This window comes from Amblyomma mixtum, chromosome 3 (assembly GCF_055824585.1).
Source record: "Amblyomma mixtum isolate Tamu chromosome 3, ASM5582458v1, whole genome shotgun sequence".
Lineage (NCBI taxonomy): Eukaryota > Metazoa > Arthropoda > Arachnida > Ixodida > Ixodidae > Amblyomma > Amblyomma mixtum.
This window is the reverse complement of record NC_143014.1, coordinates 40,810,219-40,836,440: the sequence shown is the minus strand read 5'-3', so window position 1 is coordinate 40,836,440 and position 26,222 is coordinate 40,810,219. Positions and strand designations below refer to the sequence as shown.

General features: G+C 43.2%; 1 protein-coding gene across 2 annotated transcripts; it reads right to left on the bottom strand.

Moving 5' to 3' along the window:
* Positions 1-289: 289 nt before the first annotated feature.
* Srp72 (signal recognition particle 72) lies at positions 290-25,596 on the bottom strand. 2 transcript variants are annotated; one of them, XM_089578831.1, is made up of 17 exons: positions 25,374-25,596; positions 24,858-24,975; positions 24,616-24,736; positions 24,462-24,527; positions 23,352-23,426; positions 23,162-23,279; positions 22,077-22,149; positions 21,927-22,007; positions 21,267-21,324; positions 19,634-19,900; positions 16,339-16,476; positions 15,440-15,535; positions 12,779-12,960; positions 7,351-7,526; positions 3,362-3,481; positions 3,172-3,211; positions 290-511 (listed from the first exon to the last, which is right to left on the bottom strand). In XM_089578831.1, the coding sequence occupies exons 1-17, from the start codon at positions 25,477-25,479 to the stop codon at positions 352-354; spliced, it is 1,995 nt and encodes a 664-aa protein (XP_089434957.1). In that variant the 5' UTR covers positions 25,480-25,596; the 3' UTR covers positions 290-351. The 2 variants fall into 2 exon arrangements, with proteins under 2 accessions (XP_089434957.1, XP_089434958.1); XM_089578832.1 differs by lacking the exon at positions 24,858-24,975 and having other exon boundaries at positions 25,374-25,529.
* Positions 25,597-26,222: the final 626 nt, after the last annotated feature.

Below are 26,222 nucleotides of genomic sequence, written 5' to 3'. Positions count from 1 at the left end.
CACCATCATTTTGGAACCTGTGCTGAATGCGCAGGATAGGAAACTGAGCAAAGATAGTGATGGCCTAGCGTGTGGACTTTATGGGGTTGAATGCGGACAGAAAGAACAAAAGTTCTGACAACTCTGCATTAGCAGCTGAGTGATATCCAGCTTTCTTGTATTTTGCAGAAACTTGGTTAGTAGTGGTACAAAAATGAGTTTCCACGTTTCAGTGGCAGATGTTCTCACAGGAGCATCTGACACTGAATTGCTCAACTACTGCTGAGCACAAGCACTGAGACCAACTGTGTCAAGGCAATGAAAATTGTTTATAAAAAACAACAGTGGCAGTGAGAGGGAAGCCATCTGGCTTCACCAGCGGCCACCCTTTTTCTTCTTTTTCTTCTGTGCGGGCAAGGGTCTCTGTTGCCTGGGGCCCTGCTGCGATGACTGCTGGCCTCCTGGTGACGACTGTGCTGCTGCTGCTGATGTGGCAGGGCTCGGCAGTGGTGTTGTCCTCTGGGTCATGTCCCTGGCAAGAGGAGCAGGGTCACTGCTACAGTAAGAGCAGCACTCAGGAGACGAGCACATGAATGCCTCAAAAAGGCACCACCCATGGCATCATCTAATAAGTTCGCTAAATGAAGAGCTTCTTCTAAACTTTAATAAAAAAAAAAAGCCACTGAATTAATTTTCATTTTTGAAAAACGAAAAAGTGTTCATGTCCCCATATGCACATACGAGGCTTCACAAATCCCTGCCAGGGCCTCAGTCTCCATAAGAGTTGCTAGTAGCAGTGTGCAGAGAAACTCTAGCTTAGCTTCAATCAAGTAGCACAAGTAACTGCAAATAGGTAAAATGTCAAATAAAGGACTCTGTGCCAAAAATTCTATTTCATAAGCACAGCACATGCTCAGCAGGTAGGACACAACAAATGCATACTTCCTTTCTTTTTTTCGGCACTTTACAGAACTCGAGAATGATATGACAGCACTATAGTTGTTTTCCGATATACCATGCAATCATCCTAGTCAAAATCAAGAAGAAATGGGCATGGGCAGGGCACACAATGCGAAGGCAAGATAACTGATGGGCGTTAAGGGTAATTAATGAACTGGATTGCAAGAGAAGGCAAGCGTAGCAGGCGATGGCAGAAGATTAGGCGGGCGGATGAGATTGGGAAGTTTGCGGCGATGAGATGGCTGCATCTGGCACTGGACCAAATAACTGTAGAAATAAGGAGAGGCCTTTGTCCTGCAATGAGAATAGTCAGGCTGGTGATGATGATGCAATCATCATCAACCGGTCGATCTAATGTAATATGTTCGAAGGTAGGCCATTCATGTAGGCTAAAAACAACTATAGAACAATATGTCCTAGTGGACACCAGAATGAACTGAAGATTCAACATGTTCAGCTTATGCAGAAACTGAGTGATCACCTTTGGCTTCAGCTTTAGTAAAACCCTAAACATGCAGCCAATTAAGAAACCAGTTAACATAATAATGAAAATTCAGTGACGGTGGCCGCAGCTGGCAAAGGACAGGGTTAATTGGAAAGACAAGGGAAGAGGCCTTTGCCCTGCATTGGGTGTAGTGAGGCTGATGATGATGATGATGATTAGTCGTGCATCATATGGAAATGACTTACGGCAATTGTGCTGAAAAGGAGTAAAAATTGTAAGTCTCAAAAATGCCTGCAAATCTACAGCACAAGAAGCTTTAAGGATGCTTAAAGGGACTAACAATACCCAACATCAAGTAAGCCTAGATCGAGAGGTTACCTTTCAACAATGTAAAACAGTCAGATTTCACCCAGACGGAGCTTCATTTCAGAAAGGAAATTCAATAAATGTCAAATACCTGTGGTGACTCACTACGCACACTTTTCCAAATCACAAGTTGGAATGATTTTGCAATGAGAAAGTTGAATGGCTGCACTTCAAGTATTGTTCGCAGGACATTACTTAGAGTGTCATAAAATAAAATATTTAGTGGTGTGGAGCTGCTTTCTTTGGTGTTATGAATGAATAAAATACAAAGTGCAAAAAGCATGAAACAAAAAAAAAATCCAGAGTTGCTGCCACATGCGGCCAGTCAAAATTAGGGCACACAAACCTACAACACCAAGCCCTGATTTCAACCAGTGTGCTGTGCAACACAGTTCATTCATTCAAACAGAGTTCTTTAGCTACAAAAAAGTAATTTTCAGTGAATGGGGAGATAATGGAAGCAGCCTCAACCATGCTTTCGCACTAAGGAAACAATATGCTCAGCAAAAGTTTATAGTCTCTTTAAGTCCCATCAAGGCCAACAAGTTTTACTTTTTCAGCTAGACAGCAAGCCAGTGCTTTAAACATGCAGCTCAAATATGCCTTCAGCAGGTGCTGCCAGCACTTCTCAAGTCATCGAAAAGCTACACAGTGTCAACAGTGACACACACACAAGTCACAGGGCGCTGGATGTCCATGCAACAGTGAAAGCAGTGCACACTAGCCACCGGCTTGTCAAGCAGGCTGTCGTAAATCACTTAAGATGTAGTATGATATGTGGGGTTTAATATCCGGAAGAGGTGCATCGGCTATGAGACATGTCGTAGTGGCAAGATCCAGATTCATTTTGACCACATGAGGTTCTTTATAACGTGCACTGACATCACACAGCATATGGGCATTCTTGCATTACACCTCCAACGAAATATGACAGCTGCGGCCAAGATTCAGCCCTGAAACCTTGGTTTCCGTAGCCAAATGCCATAGCGACTAAACACCGTGGCGCATCACAGATCACTTCTAGTCACTGCAATATCCAACATGCCTAGATCATGTGGCCTTACAATAAATGGAAGCAAGCAGCCTCATTACACTTCACACCCACACGGTGCCCCAGGTAGGAGCGATTTTGACAGTAGTGCATTTGCTCAGTGTACCATTACATATAGCACTAACTACTACATGTTAGAACTGCTTGGAACATGCTGCAGGGTACAAAATACTGTTTCCACAAGCAAAAGAGACAGCAGCCTCACATATTTCTACGAATGATCCATTACCAGGTTCGATACTCCAACAAGAAAATGCTGCACAGACTCATTCAAAAGCATGACAGTCTCCATGAGTAGGTGGGGTTGAACAAGAAGTGAGAATTGCCAACTTGGCAAATAACTACACATAATCACATTTGCTCTACTCACCCCTCAGACGTTGCACCAACTGCTCCCTGCGTGCCTTTCCCTGAAATAGAATGAGTTCAGGTCACCAAAAGAGGAGTACATTCAGACCACCATACATAGTCAAAAAGATAAAAAAAAAAGGGCCACGGAGCAAAATATACATGCACACTCTCACGAAAATGCATGCACACACAACTACAATGCTTAGTACCGATAGCACTGCTAGCTCCTCTTCTGTCCTTGCGCTTCTTGAAAGTGGAACGCTCCCGCCGTGGAAGCCAGCGCTCAGGGTCGGGGTCCACATTAGGATCGTAGTTTTTGGGCAGCTTGCCTGCAAGGCATATAGCAGCATTCATATAAACACTTCAAGATGCCAAGCACTTTGCTTCAGAAACCAAATCTATAGTGATATAAGGGCACTTGATATTATACTTGCCCAGGCCACAGTTATCCTATCATGATGCTCTGAAGAAGTGTAAAAAGGTAAAAGATGGCCTATTCATCGGGAAAAATTTTTAAACTTTTACATAATGATGCTTCTGCTACCATGTAAAACATTCCTTCAGTGAGAGCCATGGGAACCAAGCTGACAATGCAGCAGCCCACAAACTATGTGGACCAGAGAAATGCACTGCTACATGGGCACAACGAAGAGCAAAACTATGCTTTAGTACTTTGTGCGCAAGTGCTTATTCTCCAAATTCTGCTACCTGGTTTGAGACCTGTGGGCATATTTCGTTTGCCACTACTTTCTCATTTCTTGCAATATAACTAGTTGCTTTTTTATCAATTGTGCCGCCATGAAGGCATTTAATTTTTCCATCACCACTGCACATTATAAATAAAATGGAATGCATAAACTGATGTAGCATTTTTACAACAGTTTTGCTACCAAAATTTGTCGTTCAGTGTACACAGTTTGCCACCTTCTGGAAGTAAAAGTGAGAAAAAAATACAAGACAACAAGAAAAAGTTTCATAAAACGAATAGAATCATGGCAGCACAACAGCCAAATAATCACGTGAATCTTTACTAGAGTGACATAATAGCAATGAAATAAAGGTAAATAAAGGGTGAGGCCTCAGTCCAGTGCCTTCTTGAAAAAAGGGTTTATCACAACTGTGGCACTGCCACTGCTCTTCACCTCTAGTTCCTGTTGGCCCCTCATGTTCCCACCTCTTCTTCTGCTGTACCATAGTAACAATGAGTTTAATCACATTTAAAGGGGTGGAGACATAAAAAAAAACTGAAAATTGGTTTTTGAGGAAAGGAAACGGCGCAGTATCTGTCTCACACATCTCTGTGGACACCTGAACCGTGCCATAAGGAAAGGGATAAAGGATGGAGTGAGAGAAGAAAGGAAGAAAGAGGTGCCGTAGTGGAAGGCTCCGGAATAATTTTGACCACCTGGGGATCTTTAACTCACACTAACATCACACAGCACACGGGCCCTCTTTGCGTTTCATCTCCATCAAAACGTGGCCGGCACGGCCGGGTTCGAACCCAGGAACTCCGGCTCAGTAGCTGAGTGCCCTAACCTGAGCCACCGCGCAGGTTAGGAGACATCAAATTTTTCGGAGTATGTTTTTGCACTGGAATGATGCGTACAACATTAGTAAACATAAATCACCAATCTGAATTTGTCAGCACTCAATAAATGATTTGCAACAGAATATTTTTTTTTCTGTCCATAGTTTCAGTTTCGGCTTCAGTTGCCAGACGATGTTTGTGATGTCACAAGTTAGTACGAGATCATGCGAGGCATACAAAAATTGAAATATAACCACTGTTTTGTTATTCTAATTCATTCAGACTTTTACACTAAACTGCTCCAAAAGCCAGAATAGCAGCAAGCGAACAAAGAGCTATTATACTGCAGTTTTTGTAAACCTCACATGATCTGCTGCTCACTTGTGATGTCGCAACTAATTTTCAACTGTTGAAACCGAAACTGCATGGAAGAATAACTTCAGTTATAGGTTAGATATTCAGCGTGGCGAATTTCATGTGGTATTCATGTTTACTATTGTCTTACGCATCAATCAAAAGCAAAAATGGACTACAAAAATCCTGGTGTCCCTGCCCCTAAAAGGAGTCGAGACACCAATATCTAGCCATTTTCTCTGACCCGCAGCACATTAGGAAATATATAAAGCCATGTAAATTGCGGCAGAAAGTGCTAAATAGTTTATAATTTAATTTTTTCTCTCATGCTGTTTCGGTTTCAAAAGTCAAAAACAACGACAGTGACATACAATACGCGCTCAGGTCATGTTAGGCATACTAAACTGCAATATGGTAGCTGCTTTTCTCGTTTTAATTCACAGTAACTCTTACAAAAGCCTGCTGAAGAGTTGGAATGACAAAAAATGAACAAGCAGTGATAATATCGCAGCATTTTTGCATGCTTCACGTGAGCTGAAAGTGTCTTATTGTCACAGCCACCTTCAGCTTTTGAAACCGAAATTGAAATGACATGAAAAAAATAATTCAATCATAAACTATGCAGCTGATATAGGTGAAATCTGCGTCGTGACTCATGTATACCACTATCCAAAGAAGAAAAAAATAGGCATCCAAAAATGATGTGTCTCTACTCCTTTAAACACAGGCACATAGGATTCTTCAAAAACAGGACAGTTTAACCTCTTTCTTGAACACACACAGCAGCTAGACTAGTCAGTCTGGTAGTTAGTCACAAACCATAGCATTTCATTTGAAAGGATATCCAAGACCTCTAAAACTGCCATCCAGAAATCCTGCCTCAACCTGTTTCGTTTTCTTTGAGTCCGAAATGAAGTTAAAGCATACTGCAGCATTTATTGCAATGCTATTTATCAGCTTGAAGCTAGGTTTCCCTGAACAGTGTCCAAGAGAAGATTGTTTGCAACTGATCGTTCGTCATCCCAAAAGATACCTATACACTATTAGAAATGCATTGTGGAAGGACATATTAGTTTAGGACGCTTATAGTCTTCAAAACACACACCGTAAAATACTCAAGCCTTTTAGCTTTTCTTTTCTGTTGAAAGGTGACTAGTTCGGCTATGAGTTCAACCTGTGAGATCGCGTTCATTAAAAAAATGTCATCCCACTGCTTGCTAGGCAGCTTTAATGTTTTTTCTTCCAGGCGGCAAAATATAATTGATTAAAATCATGGGGGAATGCAAAGTAGTCTATTAGGTGCATATGCAGCAATTTTTATTTGGCTTTCGGAACTTCCGAGTTTATCTTTGCGCACCTACAGGAGATTACTGTCCAAAAGAGGGCCTGGCGAGCACTACTCTTAATCACTTCCTTCTGGGTTAAAAAGAACCAACTTTCTGCAAGCCAAACTGTGGTTTCAGAACCTTTGTCGTCCAGTTTCTTATCGGTCTAGTAGCAGTCTACTTGCTCAGAGTGAGCAGTATACCTCAAGCGTTACTGTGAAACGGGCCGGGCCGGGGCTGGGCTTCACTCTGGGATTCACAGGCCGGGCCGGGTTCGCTAGAGCGATAATTTAGCGGGCCTGGGCCGGGCCAGGGCTTGAAGCCGCGGGCCTGGGCCGGGCTCGGGCTTCAGGTCTTGGGCCCAGGCCGGGCTTGGGCCTCAGATTGAGGCCCGTGCAGTGCTCTAGTGCACGCTATGCTAAAGATCTCTGATGACATTGGGACCCCGTAAGACAACAATATGCAAAGCTTTAATTTTCATAATTTTCACATGAACTCAAACTTTTCTTTTGCACTGTATTCATGGTGGTTCTACAAGACAGTCGAAATAGAAAACGTGATAACATGAAGTGTGAGAACTGAAAATAAATCATTTGTACATAATGGGATGATTAGAGCTAGAAGAAAGGTATGTGTATAGCAAAAGGCACTGACACAGCAAAGACTTCGCTGGTCTGAGCAACTTTACTACAGAGGGATTCTACTGCATTAGCAACGGTCAGTGGGTGCAAGCAGCTTTGCCATCGAAACTATAAGAATGCAAAATCTAGGTGATGGACAGTATTATTTTTGATAAATATGTTTCTAGAGAAAAAAACAAGCATCGAAAGTTGCACATAATGCTCTGATAATGGCCTAGAAATGCTGAAATTAAGTTAACACACAGCACATAACTATTATCTTCAGTGCTCCTTCAAAACAATATCCAAATCCACAAAGTAAAAGCTTTAAGCAAAATTTCAAAATAAAGCCAGCAGGCTTCCACACTAACCCTTCTTCTTCTTTTTCTTCTTCTTGACAATGTCTTGACCACGTGTAATAGGAGATGCATCAGACTTGACAGCCTTCTTGACATAACGAGCACCCATAGTCCATGACATTGTTTCAAGTGCATCCACATCAACCTGACGAGTGATCTCCTCGGCTGGTGGCAGGTCTGCACTCACTCTGAATGTTGTCACTCAAGGAAAATGTCATAAAGAATTGAAACTTCCTACTGCAAGCTATAGATCTCTGCAATGAGGGCTCCCCGGGCATCACCATACTGCTTACTGGGCTATCGTGTGCATGGTTAAAGAATGCAGCGCGAAAAGACAAGGACAAACGAAGAAGTGGACAGGACTGGCGCTGACTATACTTCAAACGGTACAATTTTCCTTTTGAGATAGAAGGAGAGGATCCTGGCCTTGCAAGTAGAGATCGCGATAAGATTCACGCAGGTTATGGCGGCATCTTGCTTGCTCGAGGTAGATAGAAAAGAGCCCAATGCAGAAGAAATCTGATGAACTAAACAGCTCTTTTCTATCTACCTCCAGCAAGCAAGATGCCGCCATAACCTGCGTGAATCTTATCACAATCTCTACCTGCAAGGCCAGGATCCTCTCCTTCTATCTCAAAAGGAAAATTGTACCGTTTGAAGTAGTCAGCGCCAGTCCTGTCCACTTCTTCGTTTGTCCTTGTCTTTTCGCGCTGCATTCTTTAACCATGATCACTGACCAACAAGCCCGAACAGCCACTTTAGTTATTGTGTGCACCTGCAGCTAGCACAATGGAAGCGGCAATGGAACTGGTCTGCAACAATCCACAGAGGATGGCGTTTTAAACATCTCCCTAGCCTGATGCAAAGGTCTACAAGTTACACCTAAAACTAAACAATGCTGAGCCAATATACACAAATATGCTGAAAATGAACAAATAAACGGCTATATAATTTTGAAACTGAAAATGAATGAAGCCCCTTGATACAGCATACATCAAGGGATGAGGATCTCAGACCAAAAATTTAATGAAGTCATAATTATGAAATGTCCACGAAATGTATTTTTGCATGTTAATCCCAAATATACCATATACAGTAGAATCTTGATCATACGAATCTCATGGAGTCATGAAAAATATTTGTATCATCCAAAACAAACAAAATTCACATACAGAATTTACGTAAAGCTGTTTTCAGCTGACGGAGCTTACTTACAGCCGCACACCACCGCTCACTTGCAATGTTGGCGCGGTGCTGTGCTGGTTGCACACCACCGCTCGCTGCTCGCGGTGCATACTGCGTCACTGGCAATCAAGGCGTCAGCGATGTACGAGCTGCACGCCCGCTGATCAGCGCTGTCAGTCAGTTGTCAGTCATGTGTCATTTTATGAATTCCATTTTGAATGGCTACATTACAAGTTGGATACTGTTATGCTGTCTAATCTAATCGCATACATTTCTCTGTGCATCATGTTTTTTATATGGTGCTGAGTCAGTCTGGTTTTGTTTATTTCAACTGCAAAGCACATGCGCCGTTCTGAAAGACACACAGCATTTGCCTGTATACTTTTTCATACTGAACAGATATTCAATTCCACATTCGAAGCCATTTTTTTCTTCATATTCATATTCTACTCATATTCAGAAATTTCAATATCTGCACACCCCTACTACTCGCACATTCCTACATTTCTGTTATGAGCACACAAAAATACACATTCCCTGAAGACTTCATAACAGTGACTTCATTGATAAAAATTTTGGTCCAAAACCCTCTACCCTCCTTAATTCAAAGAAATTTGAAATGCACAATTGAAGTGAAGCACTACCATTTATCATCCCAACATGTTTTCAAGGCCTGTGCTGGCCAGATTCGAGGGAACAGGACTGAACCTGCACAAGCTGCTAAAAACATCTTTGTTCCTACAATAGACTCAGATGCCTGGGGCAGCATAGATCACGGTCTAGTAATGTCGGTGCATGAAAGCAGTGCAAAATGCCTATATCCTTTCACCTAGCAAGTCACTTCACAAAGGCAGTGTGGCCCACCCCATATGCAAGCATTAATGCAGCACTGGAAAGCCAGATCATGCCAAACATATGCCGTGATGATACATAACAGCAGGGATCCAGGATAAGCTAAACAGATTCCAACGTTATGTGCACCTCTCTCCGTCTCTCTCACACACATATGCATGCACATAAAAAGATGCTGTAACGTTTCAATCAAGTGTTATCAAAAAAATCAATATTGCAATTTTGTTTATGCAGCTGAGCCCACTTATAACAGCCGCAGTTATAACAAATGCTGGCTTATTACGAACCAGGGTGGTCCTGCCATCAGAATATGTATTGGAGCAATGACATTGAATCTCAGATACAAAAAACAAGTACGGCTACGCAACTCGGTTACAGTGAACGAGGAAGTGCTATAAACTCGGCCCCAAAATCGAAAACCACCATTTCTTGCAGGTGCGGTGTGTGACGAGCTTTTCCAAGCCCCCATGATAACCCCTGCCCCCCTTTCTAGAGAAAGAATGCTTCCACCCAAACACGAAAAATAATATGGGATGTATAGAACAGCAACAAAATGTTTTTGCCAAATGCGGCCATCAAAAACGCATGCCTTGACAGGCAGTGCCTAGCGCTGGAGAAAAGTGCAGTAAGCTTCATGTTGCCGTTGCGTACACGAACACAGATGACAGCAACCAGTGGCCACCATGTGTCATCCAAAAGACTAGCAAGGCTCAGAGCACTGGAAGCTACATTCTGGTGCGCTACAGACATGACACAAAGGCCTGGATGACGCGCTGAATTTTTTTTTTTATTCGACGAGTGTGCCACTAAGCATAAGTTTCGAGGGGTCATGAGGCTGAGAGGTTATCGACATGTTAGCAGAGTGGCTTAAAATAGGAAGGTCCTGTTCATGCTCGATAACCGTGCGGTGCACCACTCCTTCTCTGAATGTGGCAACCATGCTTTTCTGCCACTGAACACCAAAAGCCAGACTTGCCGCTTGACATCGACATAATTCCCGTGCTCTAGGTGTCTTGTCGACGCCGCATCACCAGTGCATATTGATAACAACTGACTGACTAGGTGTCGATGTCCTAGTTTGAGTAACTTTCTTTCCTGTGCATTGTGCAGCAAGTTCGCATGGATGGAACTGGCTGCGGGGTGCATCAAGAACTGCTTCCGTAAGGCAAAGTTTATGAACCTAGAAGAATGGAAGACGCTGCGGTTATTGGACGCATTTAGATTTGTGGCAAGATGCCGTCGATGCGCAGCTAACTTGACCTGATGTCGCCTGGGATGACTTCGTTAGTGCGGATGATGATGCTGACTTTGGAAAACCATACACTGAAGAAAATATTACTATGTGAAGTACGACCACTCTCCTATTGCCAAGAATGTGATGAAGACGATGACGAGGAGGCCGACCTACCAGCAGCTGCCGTGGAGGCTTCCGCCGCCATTAGTTATATCGCATCTCTAAAGCAGCTTGTGGGTACAGCGCTATCGAGGAGGGGCATGTTACTGCTCTGGAGAGCTTGGAAAGTGCCGTAATAGGCTCTAGTTTGAATCAACAAACGCGCATAACAGACGTACACTGTCTGACTATTTTTGGCCGTAACATGAGACGTCCACTTACCGTATTTACACGATTGTAAGTCGACCCATTTTTCAAAATTTGAAAATCCGAAGTGGGGGGGTCGACTTACAATCGAAACCAAAGCATCACACTATAAATAAAGGCGAGACAAACGAGACAAGCGTGGTTGCATTTTTTGCTGCACGGCTCCGTCGCATCGTTCTTGCCTTGAGCAGCTATGTCAACGCGCAGAACCGGCATCCCCGCCCCGCGCGAGGCGGCCCGCTGATGGTGGCTGTCGATAAGCAGCAACCCACTCCCCACACGTGGCCGCAGATTGCGTATGCTGATAAGCGGCGGCGGCCCGATAACGCCTTCGCGTTCTACTTTTTTTTTTGTTTACTTTCAACCGCGCACTCGGCGCCGAAGGGAGCGTCGGTAGTTGATGGAAGGGCTGCTGTTCCAATCGTGGCGGCACCCCCCTCCGAACCGCAGCGGCACCAGGGAGTGTCGGTAGCTGACGGAAGAGCCGACGCCGCTTGCGCGTAATTTCTCTCTGGCTCTGACGCATTCGACTACTGCCGGCCGCGTTTCACAAGTTTTTAATGTAGTGCTTCGTCATTCGTCATTTGTGCTCCAGGTCTGATAAGCGACCGGCGCTCGTTCGCGGCTACATTCAAGATGTCTGTCATTCTTTATGCCGAAGAAACGAACTGCGCGCCGGGCCGTAAGTTCGACCTTCGCACTGAGTGATACAGGAGTGGCAGCTACAACGAGGCAAAATTTTCAGCTGTTCCTCGCGATGTCATGATGTGGCTTTTTGCGAAGTGCAGGATTTCACTGCATGACGATGTTAGAACGACGAGCTGTGGGACTGCAGCAGCGATGACGACATGACGACGGCAGCGCTAGCGAGGACGATTGCGCAAGTGTGGACGAGTAGCCCAGTGACTAAGACATTTTTGTTTTGGAATGTGCCCACGGGCACTCCCGCGTGCGGCAGCCGATAGCGGCTGGTGATCAGCGGAGGCCACAGGATAGTACTGTCGCGTTCTAGTTCTACTAATAAAGACCAAGTTTTAATGACCTCAAGTTTTTTTTTTTTTTTCACAATTGTGATGTGGGGGGGTCGACCTACATTCGAGTCGACTTACAATCGTGTAAATACGGTACTACAAACCTCGGATACGACAAACGTAATCCGCGTGACTGCCAGGTTCGTTATAAATGGGCTCGACTGTATAAACCCTTTTAAAAGATGCCATTATGTGAACATGAAAATTATGTGCACCACTCAGACATCTAGAAGCAGTATTATTTGCAATCCAATCAAGGTTTAGCCTGAAAGTACATATTATTATGGCACAAAACTGTACAGAACAAATATGGTCCAGCTGCCAATATCTCTGCATGTTACGCAGTTCTATCTAAACCCAACGCAAAGTTGTTACAGCTACTTGAATTTTTAGCTGGCAAGAATTATTGGCAGATAAGGTGATCTTGACGGCGAACTAAGGCAACCACATTTAGTGCTTTAATTTTAGCAGAATTTCAGTTTTAGTTCTAGAAAACCAGAGCAAAATGCAAATAAGCAATACTGAATATCTGAAAAATGTTATCATGACAAGCATAAGAAACCAGCCAAAGCTGCTCATACGTATGTTCAGTAGCACCTTTAGTCAAGTCTCATTTATCCAACGTTCACTGCATGGTCCGCTATTGCTGTTCCCAAAATGCTAAAAAGATACATTATCAGGAGGCAAAACACACACACATGCAAGCACACACGCATGCACACAGCGCAGGTACACTCAGAACTCGGCCTATGAACAAGGTAGGAAAGGATACTTCTTCGCCTTCTTGGGATCGAATACAGAGTAGGCTGAAATGAGCTGTGCCAGCACCTTCGGGTCCTGCGGGACCACCTTGCGCAACTCCTCCAGCACGCTGGCTGCCTCCTGAACCTCTCCGTTGGCAAGGTAGAACTTGGCACACTCCCGTGTCAGCAAGTTCAGCTCGGAAGATCGGGGCTGCAAAAGATGCGTGCACATTCAGGTGTCTGCTAATAGAGAGGCTCTCAACGCAACTGCACTGCCATGCACAGCAGACATACTATTAAGTGGGCTGCCAGTAATGCAAGCATGATGGGCCGGTCAACTCCAGTGTACATACAGCAAAACCCTCAAAGACAAGACACTGAGGAAGAACAGCAGAACCTGCGACTCATACAATCTCTAAAGCAGCAATAATGGCTCCGACACTATACCTAACATGGTAAAAAAAGTGCCTCAACGTTACTTACTTCTAGACTCCAAAGACATGGGCTTTAAACTTAATGAAGAAAAGGAAATCGGCCGCACAGGACAATAATTCAAAGTTTCTAAGAATGCTCGGAATGTGTAGATCGATCTCCCGCACTAAAAAGAGTTCAGATTCCTCTTCAGTGCACCTTTAACCACCAGGCTCGTGAGCATATTTTTCTTTTCTTTTTTAACTTTTTAAACACCTTGGGACAGTTAGGCAACTCAAGCAGTGCAAGCAGAAAAAAGAAAAATCTGGCTATAAACATGGAGGACAACGGCGCGATCTGCCGTGAAAGAGAAGGCAGCAAATAAGCGGTGAGAAGAAGTAGGGAAGGAAAACAAAGGGACAAACAATCACAGCACTGGGTAGTGCAAAAGGCAAGAGCAGGAGAGGCACAGCGACTGCAGGGGAAAGGAGGGGGGTTGCCTTGCTTTACTGTGTCATGAGCATTTTGTCAACTATGTAATGCCTTTCAAATGACACTGAGGCCGCGGAAGTTGATGCCACGTTCACACTTTCATATGGACTCAAAACTCCCCTAGTGTTATAATTGTGGTCACGTTATATTTGCGCAAATATGGCACTTCCACAAGACGTAAGAGATCAAAATTAAAATAACACAAAATCTGACAACTGAAAATAAATCAATAGCATATAATGGGATGATTAGAGCAAGATGGAAAATATTTTGAAGTATTTCTATTCCAAAACAATACTCAGTATGTTTGGTAAGTAGCCAAATTACCAGAAAGTATCCATCCTCAGAGCCACACCATCACCAACAACTGATACAGTAAAGGAACTGACATAGTAAAGATTTTTGCTGGTCCGAGCGACTTTACTATAAAGGAGTTCTGTTGTATAGGTATTTTTGTTTACCTTTAAGCTTGAGTCTGCAGCAAGCGCACATTGCGACTATTTATAAGCAGGGCTATGCTTTAAGCAGTAAAACAGAGGCACTTGCTTCTGGCTGTAAACCCTCATACTAGTTGCCACAATTTTACCAGAGCATGCAGCATATCCAGTGCCAATGTCCTTAAAATGAGTTGACTGAAATTCTGTGCCAGCACCTTTTAATGTATAAAATACACTAACCATAAAATGTTTTTCATGACCCAATAAGCTTAGAATGTCAGTCCAAATCTGCTGAACTGTCAGCATCATCTTCTATCAGTGTCGCTGCTTCCCTTCACTGCACTTTACAATAGCTTCCAAAAGTTTGCTCCATTTTGATCCTTTTTTGACCTTTACAGATCTAAATCGAGAGGTACTAAATTGAGCACCCATGCACTGCCCAAACACAACAAGTCAAAAACTTCACCACTGTTCACAGAGACAACTTACAAACATCAGCTCAGTACAGGGTTCAAGCTACAGGCTGCACAGCAGGTAAAAATCAGTGTGTTTGCACTATTTTTCTAAGAAGAAATTCTCCCCACAAAAATTGCACTTATAATTTTAATCACTACACCTAGAAAGCGAAATCCACTCCGGAGGATCTGCATTCAAATAAACCGCTTTAACACCCAAAAAAAAAATGCAATAACTGCCATTACATGCAAATTATAGCGATAGCTGTGTTCCCTGATGGCCCCCCATATTCACAAAAGAACACTGCAAACTGGAGCCAAAGAGGGCATGCTTGACTCCTTCAACTGCTACAGGCTGACTGACACCACTGGCACATTTTATTGTTTCTACTTATAGGAGAGAACAAACATCTATCAAGAGGTGATGAAGCAGCTACGCATTTGCTTCGCAGGCTGTTATGGCTGGAAGCTCTCTCTGCTGCGTGGATGGAGAGGCTGTCTTCGGGTGCCTCAGCTCGCTAAGTGACCTGCACAGCAATTGTTCTGGCTGTTATGGCTGGAAGCTCTCTCTGCTGCGTGGATGGAGAGGCTGTCTTAGGGTGCCTCAGCTCGCTAAGTGACCTGCACAGCAATTGTTCTCGCAAAACAATCGCACCACACAATGGTAGAACCAATGGGTCCACCCATGAGATAGTGAAAGCCTAATCGCACGGTGTGATATACTACATAATAAATGACATCTCTGCACTGGCACTGGTCACACGATCTCTGGAGTTTTGGCATCATAACAATGTACACAGCCTCAACGGCTACTCCTTCTGTAAAACATATGCCTCACTTCCTACACCAAACAATAAAAAAATTAAGGCTGAGAAAAGTTCATACCCACACTCACCTTGTTCTTTCTATACCAAGCAATAGCATCAGCAAATACTGCTGCAGTGGCTTCCTTGTCTTCAAGGTTTTTGTGAAGTGTCACCAAGGCTGAAACCTATCCAAAAACAAATTATGAGCAGTTTATTTTAGTATGCAGCAAAGCTAGCAAACATGGTATTTCCATCATGACAACAGAAAACAGTGAGCAAAAGTAGTAAACCATTTAAGCATCTCTCCTGACAGCATCTTGTTCAGAAGCAGATTTTGGATGCAAATATATGAAGCAACTTGCAATTTGAAAAAGCACTAGTAACTACATGTTCTTTCTTCAAAAAAACAAAAACAAAAACAACTGACTGTCATTTCAGAAGCTATACAAGATACATGCAGCTAAAAAAATGAAAAAAAAAAACTCTGGTGCTCAAAGGAAAAAAAGAATGCACCATAAAATCCCTGGTGCATTCTGAAATTTACCTGATAACAGGGATGTTTACATACCTACAATGATTCATGTAAACAAAATTACAAAAAACTGCAGCCATGCAGCTAACTCAATTTTTCTTTTTCAGCACTCGCATGAAGTTTTACAACATGCCTAAGTCCCAACCTCGGCCACTTTGTTAGAACAGACATTTTTCCAAGCACACCTCTGAGAGTCAAAGATAGGCCAAAACAGCCACCATCAGCAGCCAATCCTTAACTACTGGATAATACAAAAGCCCTGTGCTAAGCTGTTGGTACACGCTCATCTTGAACAAGTCATGGTGCAGAAATGTTAAAGGATCTGAATGAAGGAGGAAAGCACGACAGTTCTGAAGGAAATTCAACAGAATGAGAATGCTCAATCCTTTAGCAGATGTACAGATCGCTCTGCTACTTGGAAACAATGAGAAAAGCTAACAGACAGCATCTACGTACAATTCCAAGCTTGTATGTAGTGCTTCCAAGAGATTTCAGAAGTTCACAACAGTCATGGAGGTGCCCCTGTGATAGCAGTAGCTGAGCCAAGGTGAGCGATATTGACAGCGACCGGCTTGGGTGGCGTTCAGCGTACTCCTAATGGGGAAAACAGAGAGGGAGAGACTGTTACAAACATAAAATGCTGATGCATATATGGAAAGCACAACCAACAAGACCAGCAGCAAAATGCACAGAATACAATTTTAAACACAATACCAAAACGTTACTGCCACGTTGTAACCTTACCACTATATACATCTCTAGTATTGAATTACAAAAATTAGGAATGAAACAAAATCATTTAAAAATTTTTATGCACTGTACCATTTTTCTGAACTGCCAACAAAGTGCAAATAACAATCCATATCCATGACAGAGTTTTCAACCCTACATCACACAACAGGTGAAATTATATTACCTTCTTGATCTGGTAGTGACACATGTAACTGAAAGCTAGACCGTATACCATATAATCCTGTTTAAGGGCCGCACCCCCATTTTGGCCACGATAACTGAGAAAAAAAAAAGATTACACTTTTTTTTTTATTTGTGTATGGGCCGCACCTTCAAAATTCACACCCAAATTTTTAACGAAAGTGCGGCCCTTACAAGAGTTTATACGGCACGTCCAGTAAATGTGTCTGTTGTCTCCACAAGCATGTCACATGCCTGCAGATGACTTATGCCCAAAATGTACAAATTCATTTTCAAATTTACTATAAAGGCAGCAAAGAAACATTAACTTACAAAACATTATTCTAACAGAAACCAAGCTTCTTTCAATGACCTGATGTTGCAAAGTAACGTAACTGCCTGTCAAAGCACTAAAAACTTTTCCACATTTCGAGTGCTCAGTGGCTTGACCTTACAACAAAATTACAGGTACCGTATTTTCCGGTGTACAAGACGCACCCTTGTATAAGACGCACCCGCCATATATGCAGGCTGTCATTGAAAAAATTGGTATATAAGACGCACCCGTGTATGAGACACACCCCAATTTACCCAGTTAGGCTAGTGAGGCTTAATTAAGCATGCTTATGCGACCATCGCAAAATGCACCGTACGTGTGAGAAGTTCTTAAGCAACGCTAAGTGATCGAAAAAGGCAACACTTACGCCATACCAGCCCACGTTTTAGCACAAAAGAAAAAAAAGCAAAAGAACTCTCTTTATGTCCATAACAATTTATTTTTACATAAAACCTTCAAAGTCTTCATCTTCGGATGCGCTATCGAAAAGGCAACACGTCTGAAGCATTCTCTTCGCACTTCGTACTTGCAAAGGGTGACTAAAAAAAAATATCGGCTTCTCTTGGCTTGTCTTGACAATGGCGAGAAGCGCAACTGTCGCCATCTTTTGGCATTTCACATTACCTTTGCTTGGGGCCTCCGAAACGGCCGCGTGTTTAAGATTCCGGAAGTGGTCAACCCCGCCGTTTCATGATAAAGTTCACCTAAAAAAGTTGCGCACGGCGGTCTCCGTATTGAAGTATTAACCATGTTAAAACCGCGTTATTGGTAGTAATATTTTTTCGGTGAAAAAAGCTTGAACATGAACCTGAGTAGTTTCTGAACTCGCAAAAAAAAAACGGAAAATTCGCATATAAGACACACCCTTGTATAGGACGCACCAGCAAGATTTTTGAAAAAAAAAACGCGTCTTATACACCGGAAAATACGGTATCTTAAAAGTACCTCTTGCTGCAGTGCACGACATGTGCACTGGCTTGACCTGTATCCCTCTTTTTGGGATGTTTTTTCTAACACTGCCTATATCAACTTTTACTTTCAAAGCAGTAAAATCAGTAGCAAGTTTGCGTCAGTCCAGTCAACCTCGTCTCCTGTGTCTGTTTTGTGTGTTAGCACAATCTGTTGTCAATTTAAAACAAAATTACAGTAGCTGCGAACACACCATGCATTCCATGAAGCTGTTTACACATAGCTGCAGTACACACACACAAAAACCGCAGTGGCACGAAGGAAGATGAACACATAGCCAGCTGGGTCAGCCCAGCTAACCGTCCGTCGTTTTCACTGCAGTTTACAGCATTTCGAAACAAACCCAAATGAACAATGCCGGGGAGGGGGCTTCACAACAAGCCTTTACAAGAGAGCCAAAGAGAAGAAGACTGCGCTAACAGTGTCAGAGTGCGGGGCTGCTCGTTAAACCCCTGAAAGGCAGCCTGCCAGCTTAACTCTAGACTTCAAAAAGACTTCAGCTTAACTCTAGACTGCTTCAAAAATTTTACCAGGCCTTACACCCTAACAGCACAGTCAACATGCCAGTTCACTCGACCTCCAGCCAACTCAACCAAAAGACCATGCAGTATCTGCCACATGTACGAGCAACAATGCATCTTCCCTGCTTTTATGTAAAGGCAGCCACTGACCAGAAAAAACCTTTGCATAATCATCAGTCTTCATTCTAACTGTGCGCACTACATCATACAATTTCTCTGCTAGGTGTGGTGTTTGAGGTATTGCATGTACCTCACAAGCATGCAGTTGTGAAGTACTCTTATACAGCTCAATGGCATCAACAAGGCACTGTGGGATTGCCATGTGCATTTCAAAGGTCTGCTATATGGGTGAAATCATATTCTCCAGGGCTTCTTGAAGTACTATTTGCACTCTTTGAATGGTGTCCTTGGTTCTTACATTTCAAAGCACCAAACACAACTCACCTCATCATGTCAGCAAGCTGATTTAGACTGGTAAACTGCTTAACAAACTGCCATGCACAAATCACAGTTGTCAAATTGAAAGAATTTTATTCACAGTCAACAGATTATAGATGCGACAAAATATGCCTCCATCACACTAGATGAAAGTGTCACAGTGAGAGCTAAACATGGCAACAAGAGCCACAATCTATAAAACACGAACAAGCAATAACATTTCCCAACACTTAGCAGCCAATGCTGCAGTAACGAAAATATGGGCCAGATTTGGAAGTTACTTCACCATGCAAGGTAAACCTCACACTATAAATTTCACACACAGCCGATATTGAAGCAATTACGGCAAACTAATATGCACAAATATAGTAGTAATTTCACGCTGAACTGAACAACTGAACATCTTGCAGGTAGTTAGAGGTAATGACTCTGTAGACGTTAGTGAAAATTTTATATTTAGCAGAAGTAACCCTCATGCTACCCACAGTTATCGCAAATTCAACAGAAAAGTGTTCAAAATGCTGTTACTAAATCAACGAGAAGCACCGCAAGCAAAAGCCAAGTTTAGCCTTACCTTGAGCAGCTGCACAGCCTTGTCAAGCTGCTTGTCTTTACAGTGCAGTGTTGCCGCTCGAAGCAGCACTGCCTCATCACTAGCATTGGGGAAATTCTTTTCCAGTACGCTGATGGCTTTGACACACTGGTCCAACTGGCCTATGTGGTACAACAGCAGGCAGTGGTTGAGTGCAATTGCCCTCCGTTGTTGCGATGTCAGTTTGCTCTCCAGTCCTTCAGCAACTGCCATCTTGATCTTCTTCTTGGAGTCAAACATGTTCTGGTCCTGTGCAGCATAGATCACGAAACAATAGAGCATTTGTTTTTGAACCTCACTGCAGTTAAGGTTTCTTGGGATTGCAGCTAAGCCAGTAGCACAGACCCACCAACATTTACTCACAACGCAACAGAGTTGCCATCAATTATTCCTACACCATCCCAAAACACCTTTATGTGCTCTTTTCCCATGTACTTAGCCCCTTACTGAAGTACTGGCCAGGAACCAAGCAGTAGGTACCTAGCTTGACATGTTCACTGCAGCAGTGATTTTTAGGGCCCTAATCCTTGTGCGTTGTGACCCGCCGGTGGGGCACCCTTAGACTTTCAGGGGTGTGGGGTGACCCAATAGTGAGCCTCCGGCGAAGTCAGCTTATTGGAACCGACAACAGATGGCAACAGCAAACTGGCAAGTGTGTTTTTCGCAGTAATACAGGACGTGACCCACCGGTGATACACGACGCAGTGAACGTGTTAAGCAGCTAGTGTATACACCTAGTGCACTCAGCTCAATCATTCACTTCCTTCCTGTATAACTATTCCATTTCTTTGCACCAACCACAAAAATGGCTCTAAAACTTTCAAGAAAATGACATATCAAATAAAAAATAAACAAAACAAGGCATACAGAAAGAGCAATAACAACGCTGTTTTAGACATCTTGCATTCCACACCAAGAAAAAAACGTTCCGTTTCGTTTCGTTTATGGGGTTTAACGTCCCAAAGCGACTAAGGCTATGAGAGACGCCGTAGTGGAGGGCTCCGGAAATTTCGACCACCTGGGGTTCTTTAACGTGCACTAACACGCACAGTGCACGGGCCTCCAGAATTTCGCCTCCAAAGAAATTCAACCGCCGCGGCCGGGATCGAACCCACGTCTTTCGGGTTAGCAACCAAGCACCATAACCACTGAGCCACTGCGGCGGCCCAAGAAAAAAACTTTGCATAATTAACGAGGCAGAAGTGGTATACTACAGTAAGATAAAACCTTAAAAAAAAAGCTCAATATAGTTTCAATATAGCACAGCTGAAGTCCAGCACTTGTCTGTTTCTATTATCACTTCCGTGTGTCTAGTCAATTCCACCAACATTCCATCATCTGCCTTTTACAGCCCGTGTCCATAGCTTACAGTCACCAGAATTGTGGATCAAAAACTGAAGACAAGCACACGGGTGACTACACGTTCCATGCATGTCTCAGATCAGGCTGAATTTTTCTTCAACAGCAAAGTTTCTCAGGAAGCTGCACAGCTTTTGTCTGTAACTGTACGGCTAGGCTCAAGTGAATGCTAATGAGTAAGTATTCATTTGAATGTTCCACGCGCTGTACATCATATAACAGAACCTGGAAATTAGTAAAGTAGATACTTTCTCACCTTGTTTACTGTTACAATGTTGTTGGCTGCCACAGCTATGATGGCATTGTCAGAGGGTCTGTAAACAAAATGTCAAGTAACTACAGACATCCCATGTACTCAGACACACACAACACAGTCTCGCACTGCATATATGCCCAGAACACTTGGCTCAATTGGCAGCATGTGCTCAGTGTTTACTTTCACTTTTGAGTCACAGGCTAATGTGACAAGTTCTTTTACAGTACTCTGCAGATGCACAGGTTTTCTCTCTGTCCTGCACCCCCCCTTCCCCCCACAATGCAATTAGAAAGCAAGCCACCAAAGGAATTCATTCACTAGCAAGAGCTCTGAATGTAAACTACATGCCTTGAGTAAGCCTTGGGAGGAGGCTTTCTACAACACAGAAGGCCATGCGTACTGGTGATCATAAGCAGTCAAGTGTAGAGGTTGTCTGGTGTCGGCTACTTGGGCCTATTTGCCACCCTGATACTAGCTGTTAGTTTAAAACCTTACAATGGCATTTCTAAGCAGAGGCCATTTACTCATAACCTGGCATACCACAAATTAAGTCCCAAGACAGTTTCAGACCACAACAGTTCAAAAGCAAAAAGAACTACATAGGGCATCAATTTTGCTGCATTTATCATGACATCAGGGTGGTCCCGTGATTGTACGTACCGTTGCTTGAGTGTGAGATTGTACAGCTTCATGGCCTGCTCAGGGAAGCCTAACCTTTGCTTGGCGTACCCCAGTTGTGTCCTGCAAAAAATCCGTGTTAACACCTTTTCCCAAGCCGACAAGACATCTAAGCACCTATTAGTAGCCTACCTCACAATGGCCAACTCTTCCTCAATCTCATCTTCAGGAACGTCATCTTCTTCTAAATACTTTTTGCATAGTTCTGTTGACAGTGCAAAGTGAAGATATCTAAATATATTTTTCATGTGCAATTTGCAAGTATTTAGCAGTAATCAAAAACAACTGCCACAACTCGTTCCAAAATTCATGCAAACTCTTCCAGTTAAAATGGCAATAAAAGCTTGCTGGTGATCCAGAGTGCAACATAAAGAGCAGAAAAAAAAAAAAAAGGACCAGAAGGGAGGAATCAGACACCACAACCACCGTGGTGTCTTGCTTCTACTCTGCTTTTCTATAGTGTCTTGTTTCCCTCCTCACACTTTCAATACACACTGCAACCATTGGGCTAAACAAAAATAAGGTTTCAATGCAGAATGAAAAATCTTTAACGGATTGTGAGACACTGCAAAGGTTCTCTTGAACTCTATCCATAAGTTTCAATTTTGTACATGCATATCTATATTGCCTGTGATCTCACCGGCCACCTCATCTAAGATGTGCATTTTTTGTATTGTCCAATTTTTCTCTTTTCTTTTCATAGTTTCCCCCCTCTCCCTCTCTCTGCAATAGAGCCGATTCAATCTTTAATCACATACTCATTCCAGCCTGGACTGCCAAAAGACTGCCAGCAGTACTAAAGAAACTAATGAATTCTTACACCATTTCATTTTGTGAAATTTTTGTTTACTGTAATGTAATCATATAGGACATATAATGGCACCATCTAAAATACTTTAGTTATTCATTTGGGAGAACATCTAGATTAGCACTATCTCAAAACACTCCACAGAAATCCCTTATTAAGCTCGCATTCACCTGCAAAAGAGGCCGTATTATGACAGTTTGCATTACACTGAACACAAAATTTATGAAAACTTCGCAAACAATGTTATCTCTGCAGTTACCATAATTAGGTAATGCACTACACTTTATAAAAAGTCGCACTACACTACAAAACAAGACATACCACTATAGATATCTACTTGCCAAGGCCAAACTGAGTGGCTACAAAACAAAAAAAATTTCAGTAATGTAGTAACACTAAGGGTACTTGCCTTCAGCTTGAACGAGCTTTTTAAGTGCATCAGCATATTTCCCTAGACCCAACAGAGTGCAAGCTTTGTTGTAGCACAATTCGTACGAGCCTTCACCAAGGTCTGGAGCACCTTTCACCTGAGTGTTTTTGCATGTCATGAGTACAATGAAAACAAGTCTTCAAACAGTGAAAACAACAAGGCTATGTACCTCTTGTTTGGTCTGCATCGTCAAAGATGCTATAACAGCTGCAAGATTGGTTTCTCTTTCCTCTTCATAGTCATCCTTTAAAAGTCACAATACAGAAAATTAATACCACTGATGAGACAGCCAAAATGGCATGAAAAATTTTTTGCTAGCCTTGCTACCTTTAGTGTTTGCCTGTCAACAAGCAAGAAAGGAACACCTCCTGTCTGCATCCCCAACTGCCTTACTCAGACACCAAACCTGACCGTCTCAACATATAACATTTCAGACTGCTTACGCAACTACTGAATTTTACCTTTGCCAGATTTTCAGGATAGAAATTGAAACTTCGGTGCATTTCACATTGTACCTAACTTAAATACATACACAAATATATTTTTACATATGAAAAAAGTACAAAATCTAAATCTCAACCAAAAGACATTTTGCACTTATGTCGCAGCAAGGGTGTCTAAGATAAGTGGACTGAACTCGCTGCTAATTCTGCGACTGCTCTGGCACACTTTTTTTTTATTATTGTAAATTTCAGCTCTGCGACCCTGTCATACTGCCATGCGTAGCGCTTAGCTGCAACTCACGAAAATCCTCTGCATAAGGGACAAACAGAGAGCCACGAACAGGACCACACTGTTTGGCAGGAATCGCTACTTGAAAATGCAAAGCACGCAAGGCCGAAGCACAATGCAAGCCTGTAGCAGCATCAGAGCGAAACTTTTTAAACCAAGGCCTACTCCAGTTTTTAAATGAGCCGGGTCTTGGGTTGAGCTCAGGGCAGTGACCAATCGGATTAAGACAAAAATATCTCGCTACGGAGAAAAGTGAGCAAGAAAAGCCAGTCAAGCTGATGCCAAGTTCAATGTTACCGAGTATGAAAACAATTTCTGAGCACGCAACAGCACTGGCGCCAACCTTCCCAGTACCCCACAAGATGTACAACTGGAACCAGTAGGCATTGTGGTTTCACACGGAAACGATCTATACAATCAAAGCTGTTACTGCCAACCAGCAACATGACATCCGGCACTGAAATTACTACTTCTTTTTGGAAAGTGCGCTACTACTTTAACTACTACGGCTTGACAGTAACACAATGTCAAGGGTAGCACTACTAACCTCAGAGTTTTTAATGAGGTCCCTGTAGACATCAAAACATTCCTGGTAGTTTTCAAGCCTATAAAGCTGCAATAAATAAAAAAAAAAGTCGTAAATTTCATAAACACAACTGCACACCTGGCAGTGCAATCAAGAAACTGCCGGCGATACATACCACCTGGGCTTTCAATTCTTTAACTCTAAAACTCTGCGTAGAAATGCTATTCAACAACTTCCAAGCCTCCTTTGTGTCATTCAACCGGTACAGGCAGTACGCCTTCTCAAAAGCCATATCCCTGCGCAACAAAGCACACAGTACATTAGCTGACACAACGAAATCATAAGTTTTTACGGCAACACCAACGTTACTGCAACCAAAAAGGTCCCATGCTCAATAAATCAACTGCTAATACGCACCCTACGTGCTTGGAATTTTTGTTGATAACGTCGATTGCATCCTTGAAATTTCCTAACTGTATTAAACACACCACTTTGCACTGTAACGCTTTTTCTTCCGTTGGAAAGTCGTGCAAAACTGAAAGAGGGGACGGATATTGAGTGTGAGTGGATACTGGAGCAACATAGTAGTCGCAACACACATATTTAAAAAGAATGTCACTTAGCTATCTGCTGTTAGTTTACAACCAGTCATGTTAGCAAACGTTTTCTCCCGAGTATTCACCGAACTGTGAGCTGTGAGCAACACACGAGAGTTCGCAGAATTCAGTAATTGCTAGTATGCAAAGGGGTCGCCATATGGACTCCAGGAATAACGGTGATCGTGGCTGAATTCTGACAGCATTAGCAGGAGAAACTGAAAGCTGACGTCCAGTAGACAGCGTACTGTCTTTCGTTTCTGTACTCGAAAGAGTAGAAACAACAAGACAGGCAACGACATGAGCATGCACAGGTAGCATGTGACGATGAGCTTACTTTTGTCGCAAACCTTCAGGGCTCGGTCGTACTCTCCGCTTTTGCCATAGCGGCTGAGCTCGAGGTAGAACCCCGACAAAGCAGCCGACGTGTTCGTTTGTGCCATGTTTCAGGCAGAAAAAAAAAACACGTCGCAAACTTAACTACACACTCCGGCTAGCTCAGCTGCCTCGTTGCCTCCAGCGACAGACGGACAACAGCGATGTGGCCGGCAGATCGCCGCGCCCCCTTTCAGCACATTCCACCAACAGTTTAACGAAATCACGTTGACAAAATAATATGCTAATACCTTGAAATTGACTAGTACCAAATCTTTCTACATCGGTTTTGGAGCCTGCACATTGAGTGAAAGGACTAAGATCCTTCTAACTGACTTGCATGCATGTAGGTAAAAAAAACTTCCTCCATGCTTGCATGCCAGGGAAACCCCACCCCCTCCTGAGTGCGACCGATAACGGAGCTACGGCTTTCCTCTCTACGTTCCCCTAAAACTCTTAGCGATCCCCAATGGAGCGCTCCTACGTTCCCCTAAATCATGTTCTTCCTTCATGCCTCAAAGGCACATTTCCCGGCATTAGCCATTGAGCGGCCGCGTCACCAGCGGCAATGAAGAAGCTCAATGACTGGTCTGGTCTGGATTAACTATCAGGAAATGAGAAAGGCGCAGCAACCGTCCCACTTCTCGGTGGACACCTCAACCAACGTCACTATAAACTAGGTTCGTTGACCTCAACGGCGTCGTGATGGAAGAGAGGAGGTGGGAGTGAAAGAAGAAAAATAGAGGTGCCATAGTGGAGGGCTCCGGAATAATTTCGAGCACCTGAGCGCTGACATCTCACAGCACGCGGG

What these genes read in the sequence shown, in the direction of transcription:
- Srp72 (XM_089578831.1), bottom strand. Translation starts at nt 25,479, where the DNA reads ATGGCACAAACGAACACGTCGGCTGCTTTGTCGGGGTTCTACCTCGAG. An exon ending in AAGAATTGAAAGCCCAGGTG is followed by an intron (nt 24,528 to 24,615) that starts GTATGTATCGCC and finishes TATTTATTGCAG; the next exon opens with CTTTATAGGCTTGAAAACTA. An exon ending in ACCTCATTAAAAACTCTGAG is followed by an intron (nt 23,427 to 24,461) that starts GTTAGTAGTGCT and finishes TGACTTTTAAAG; the next exon opens with GATGACTATGAAGAGGAAAG.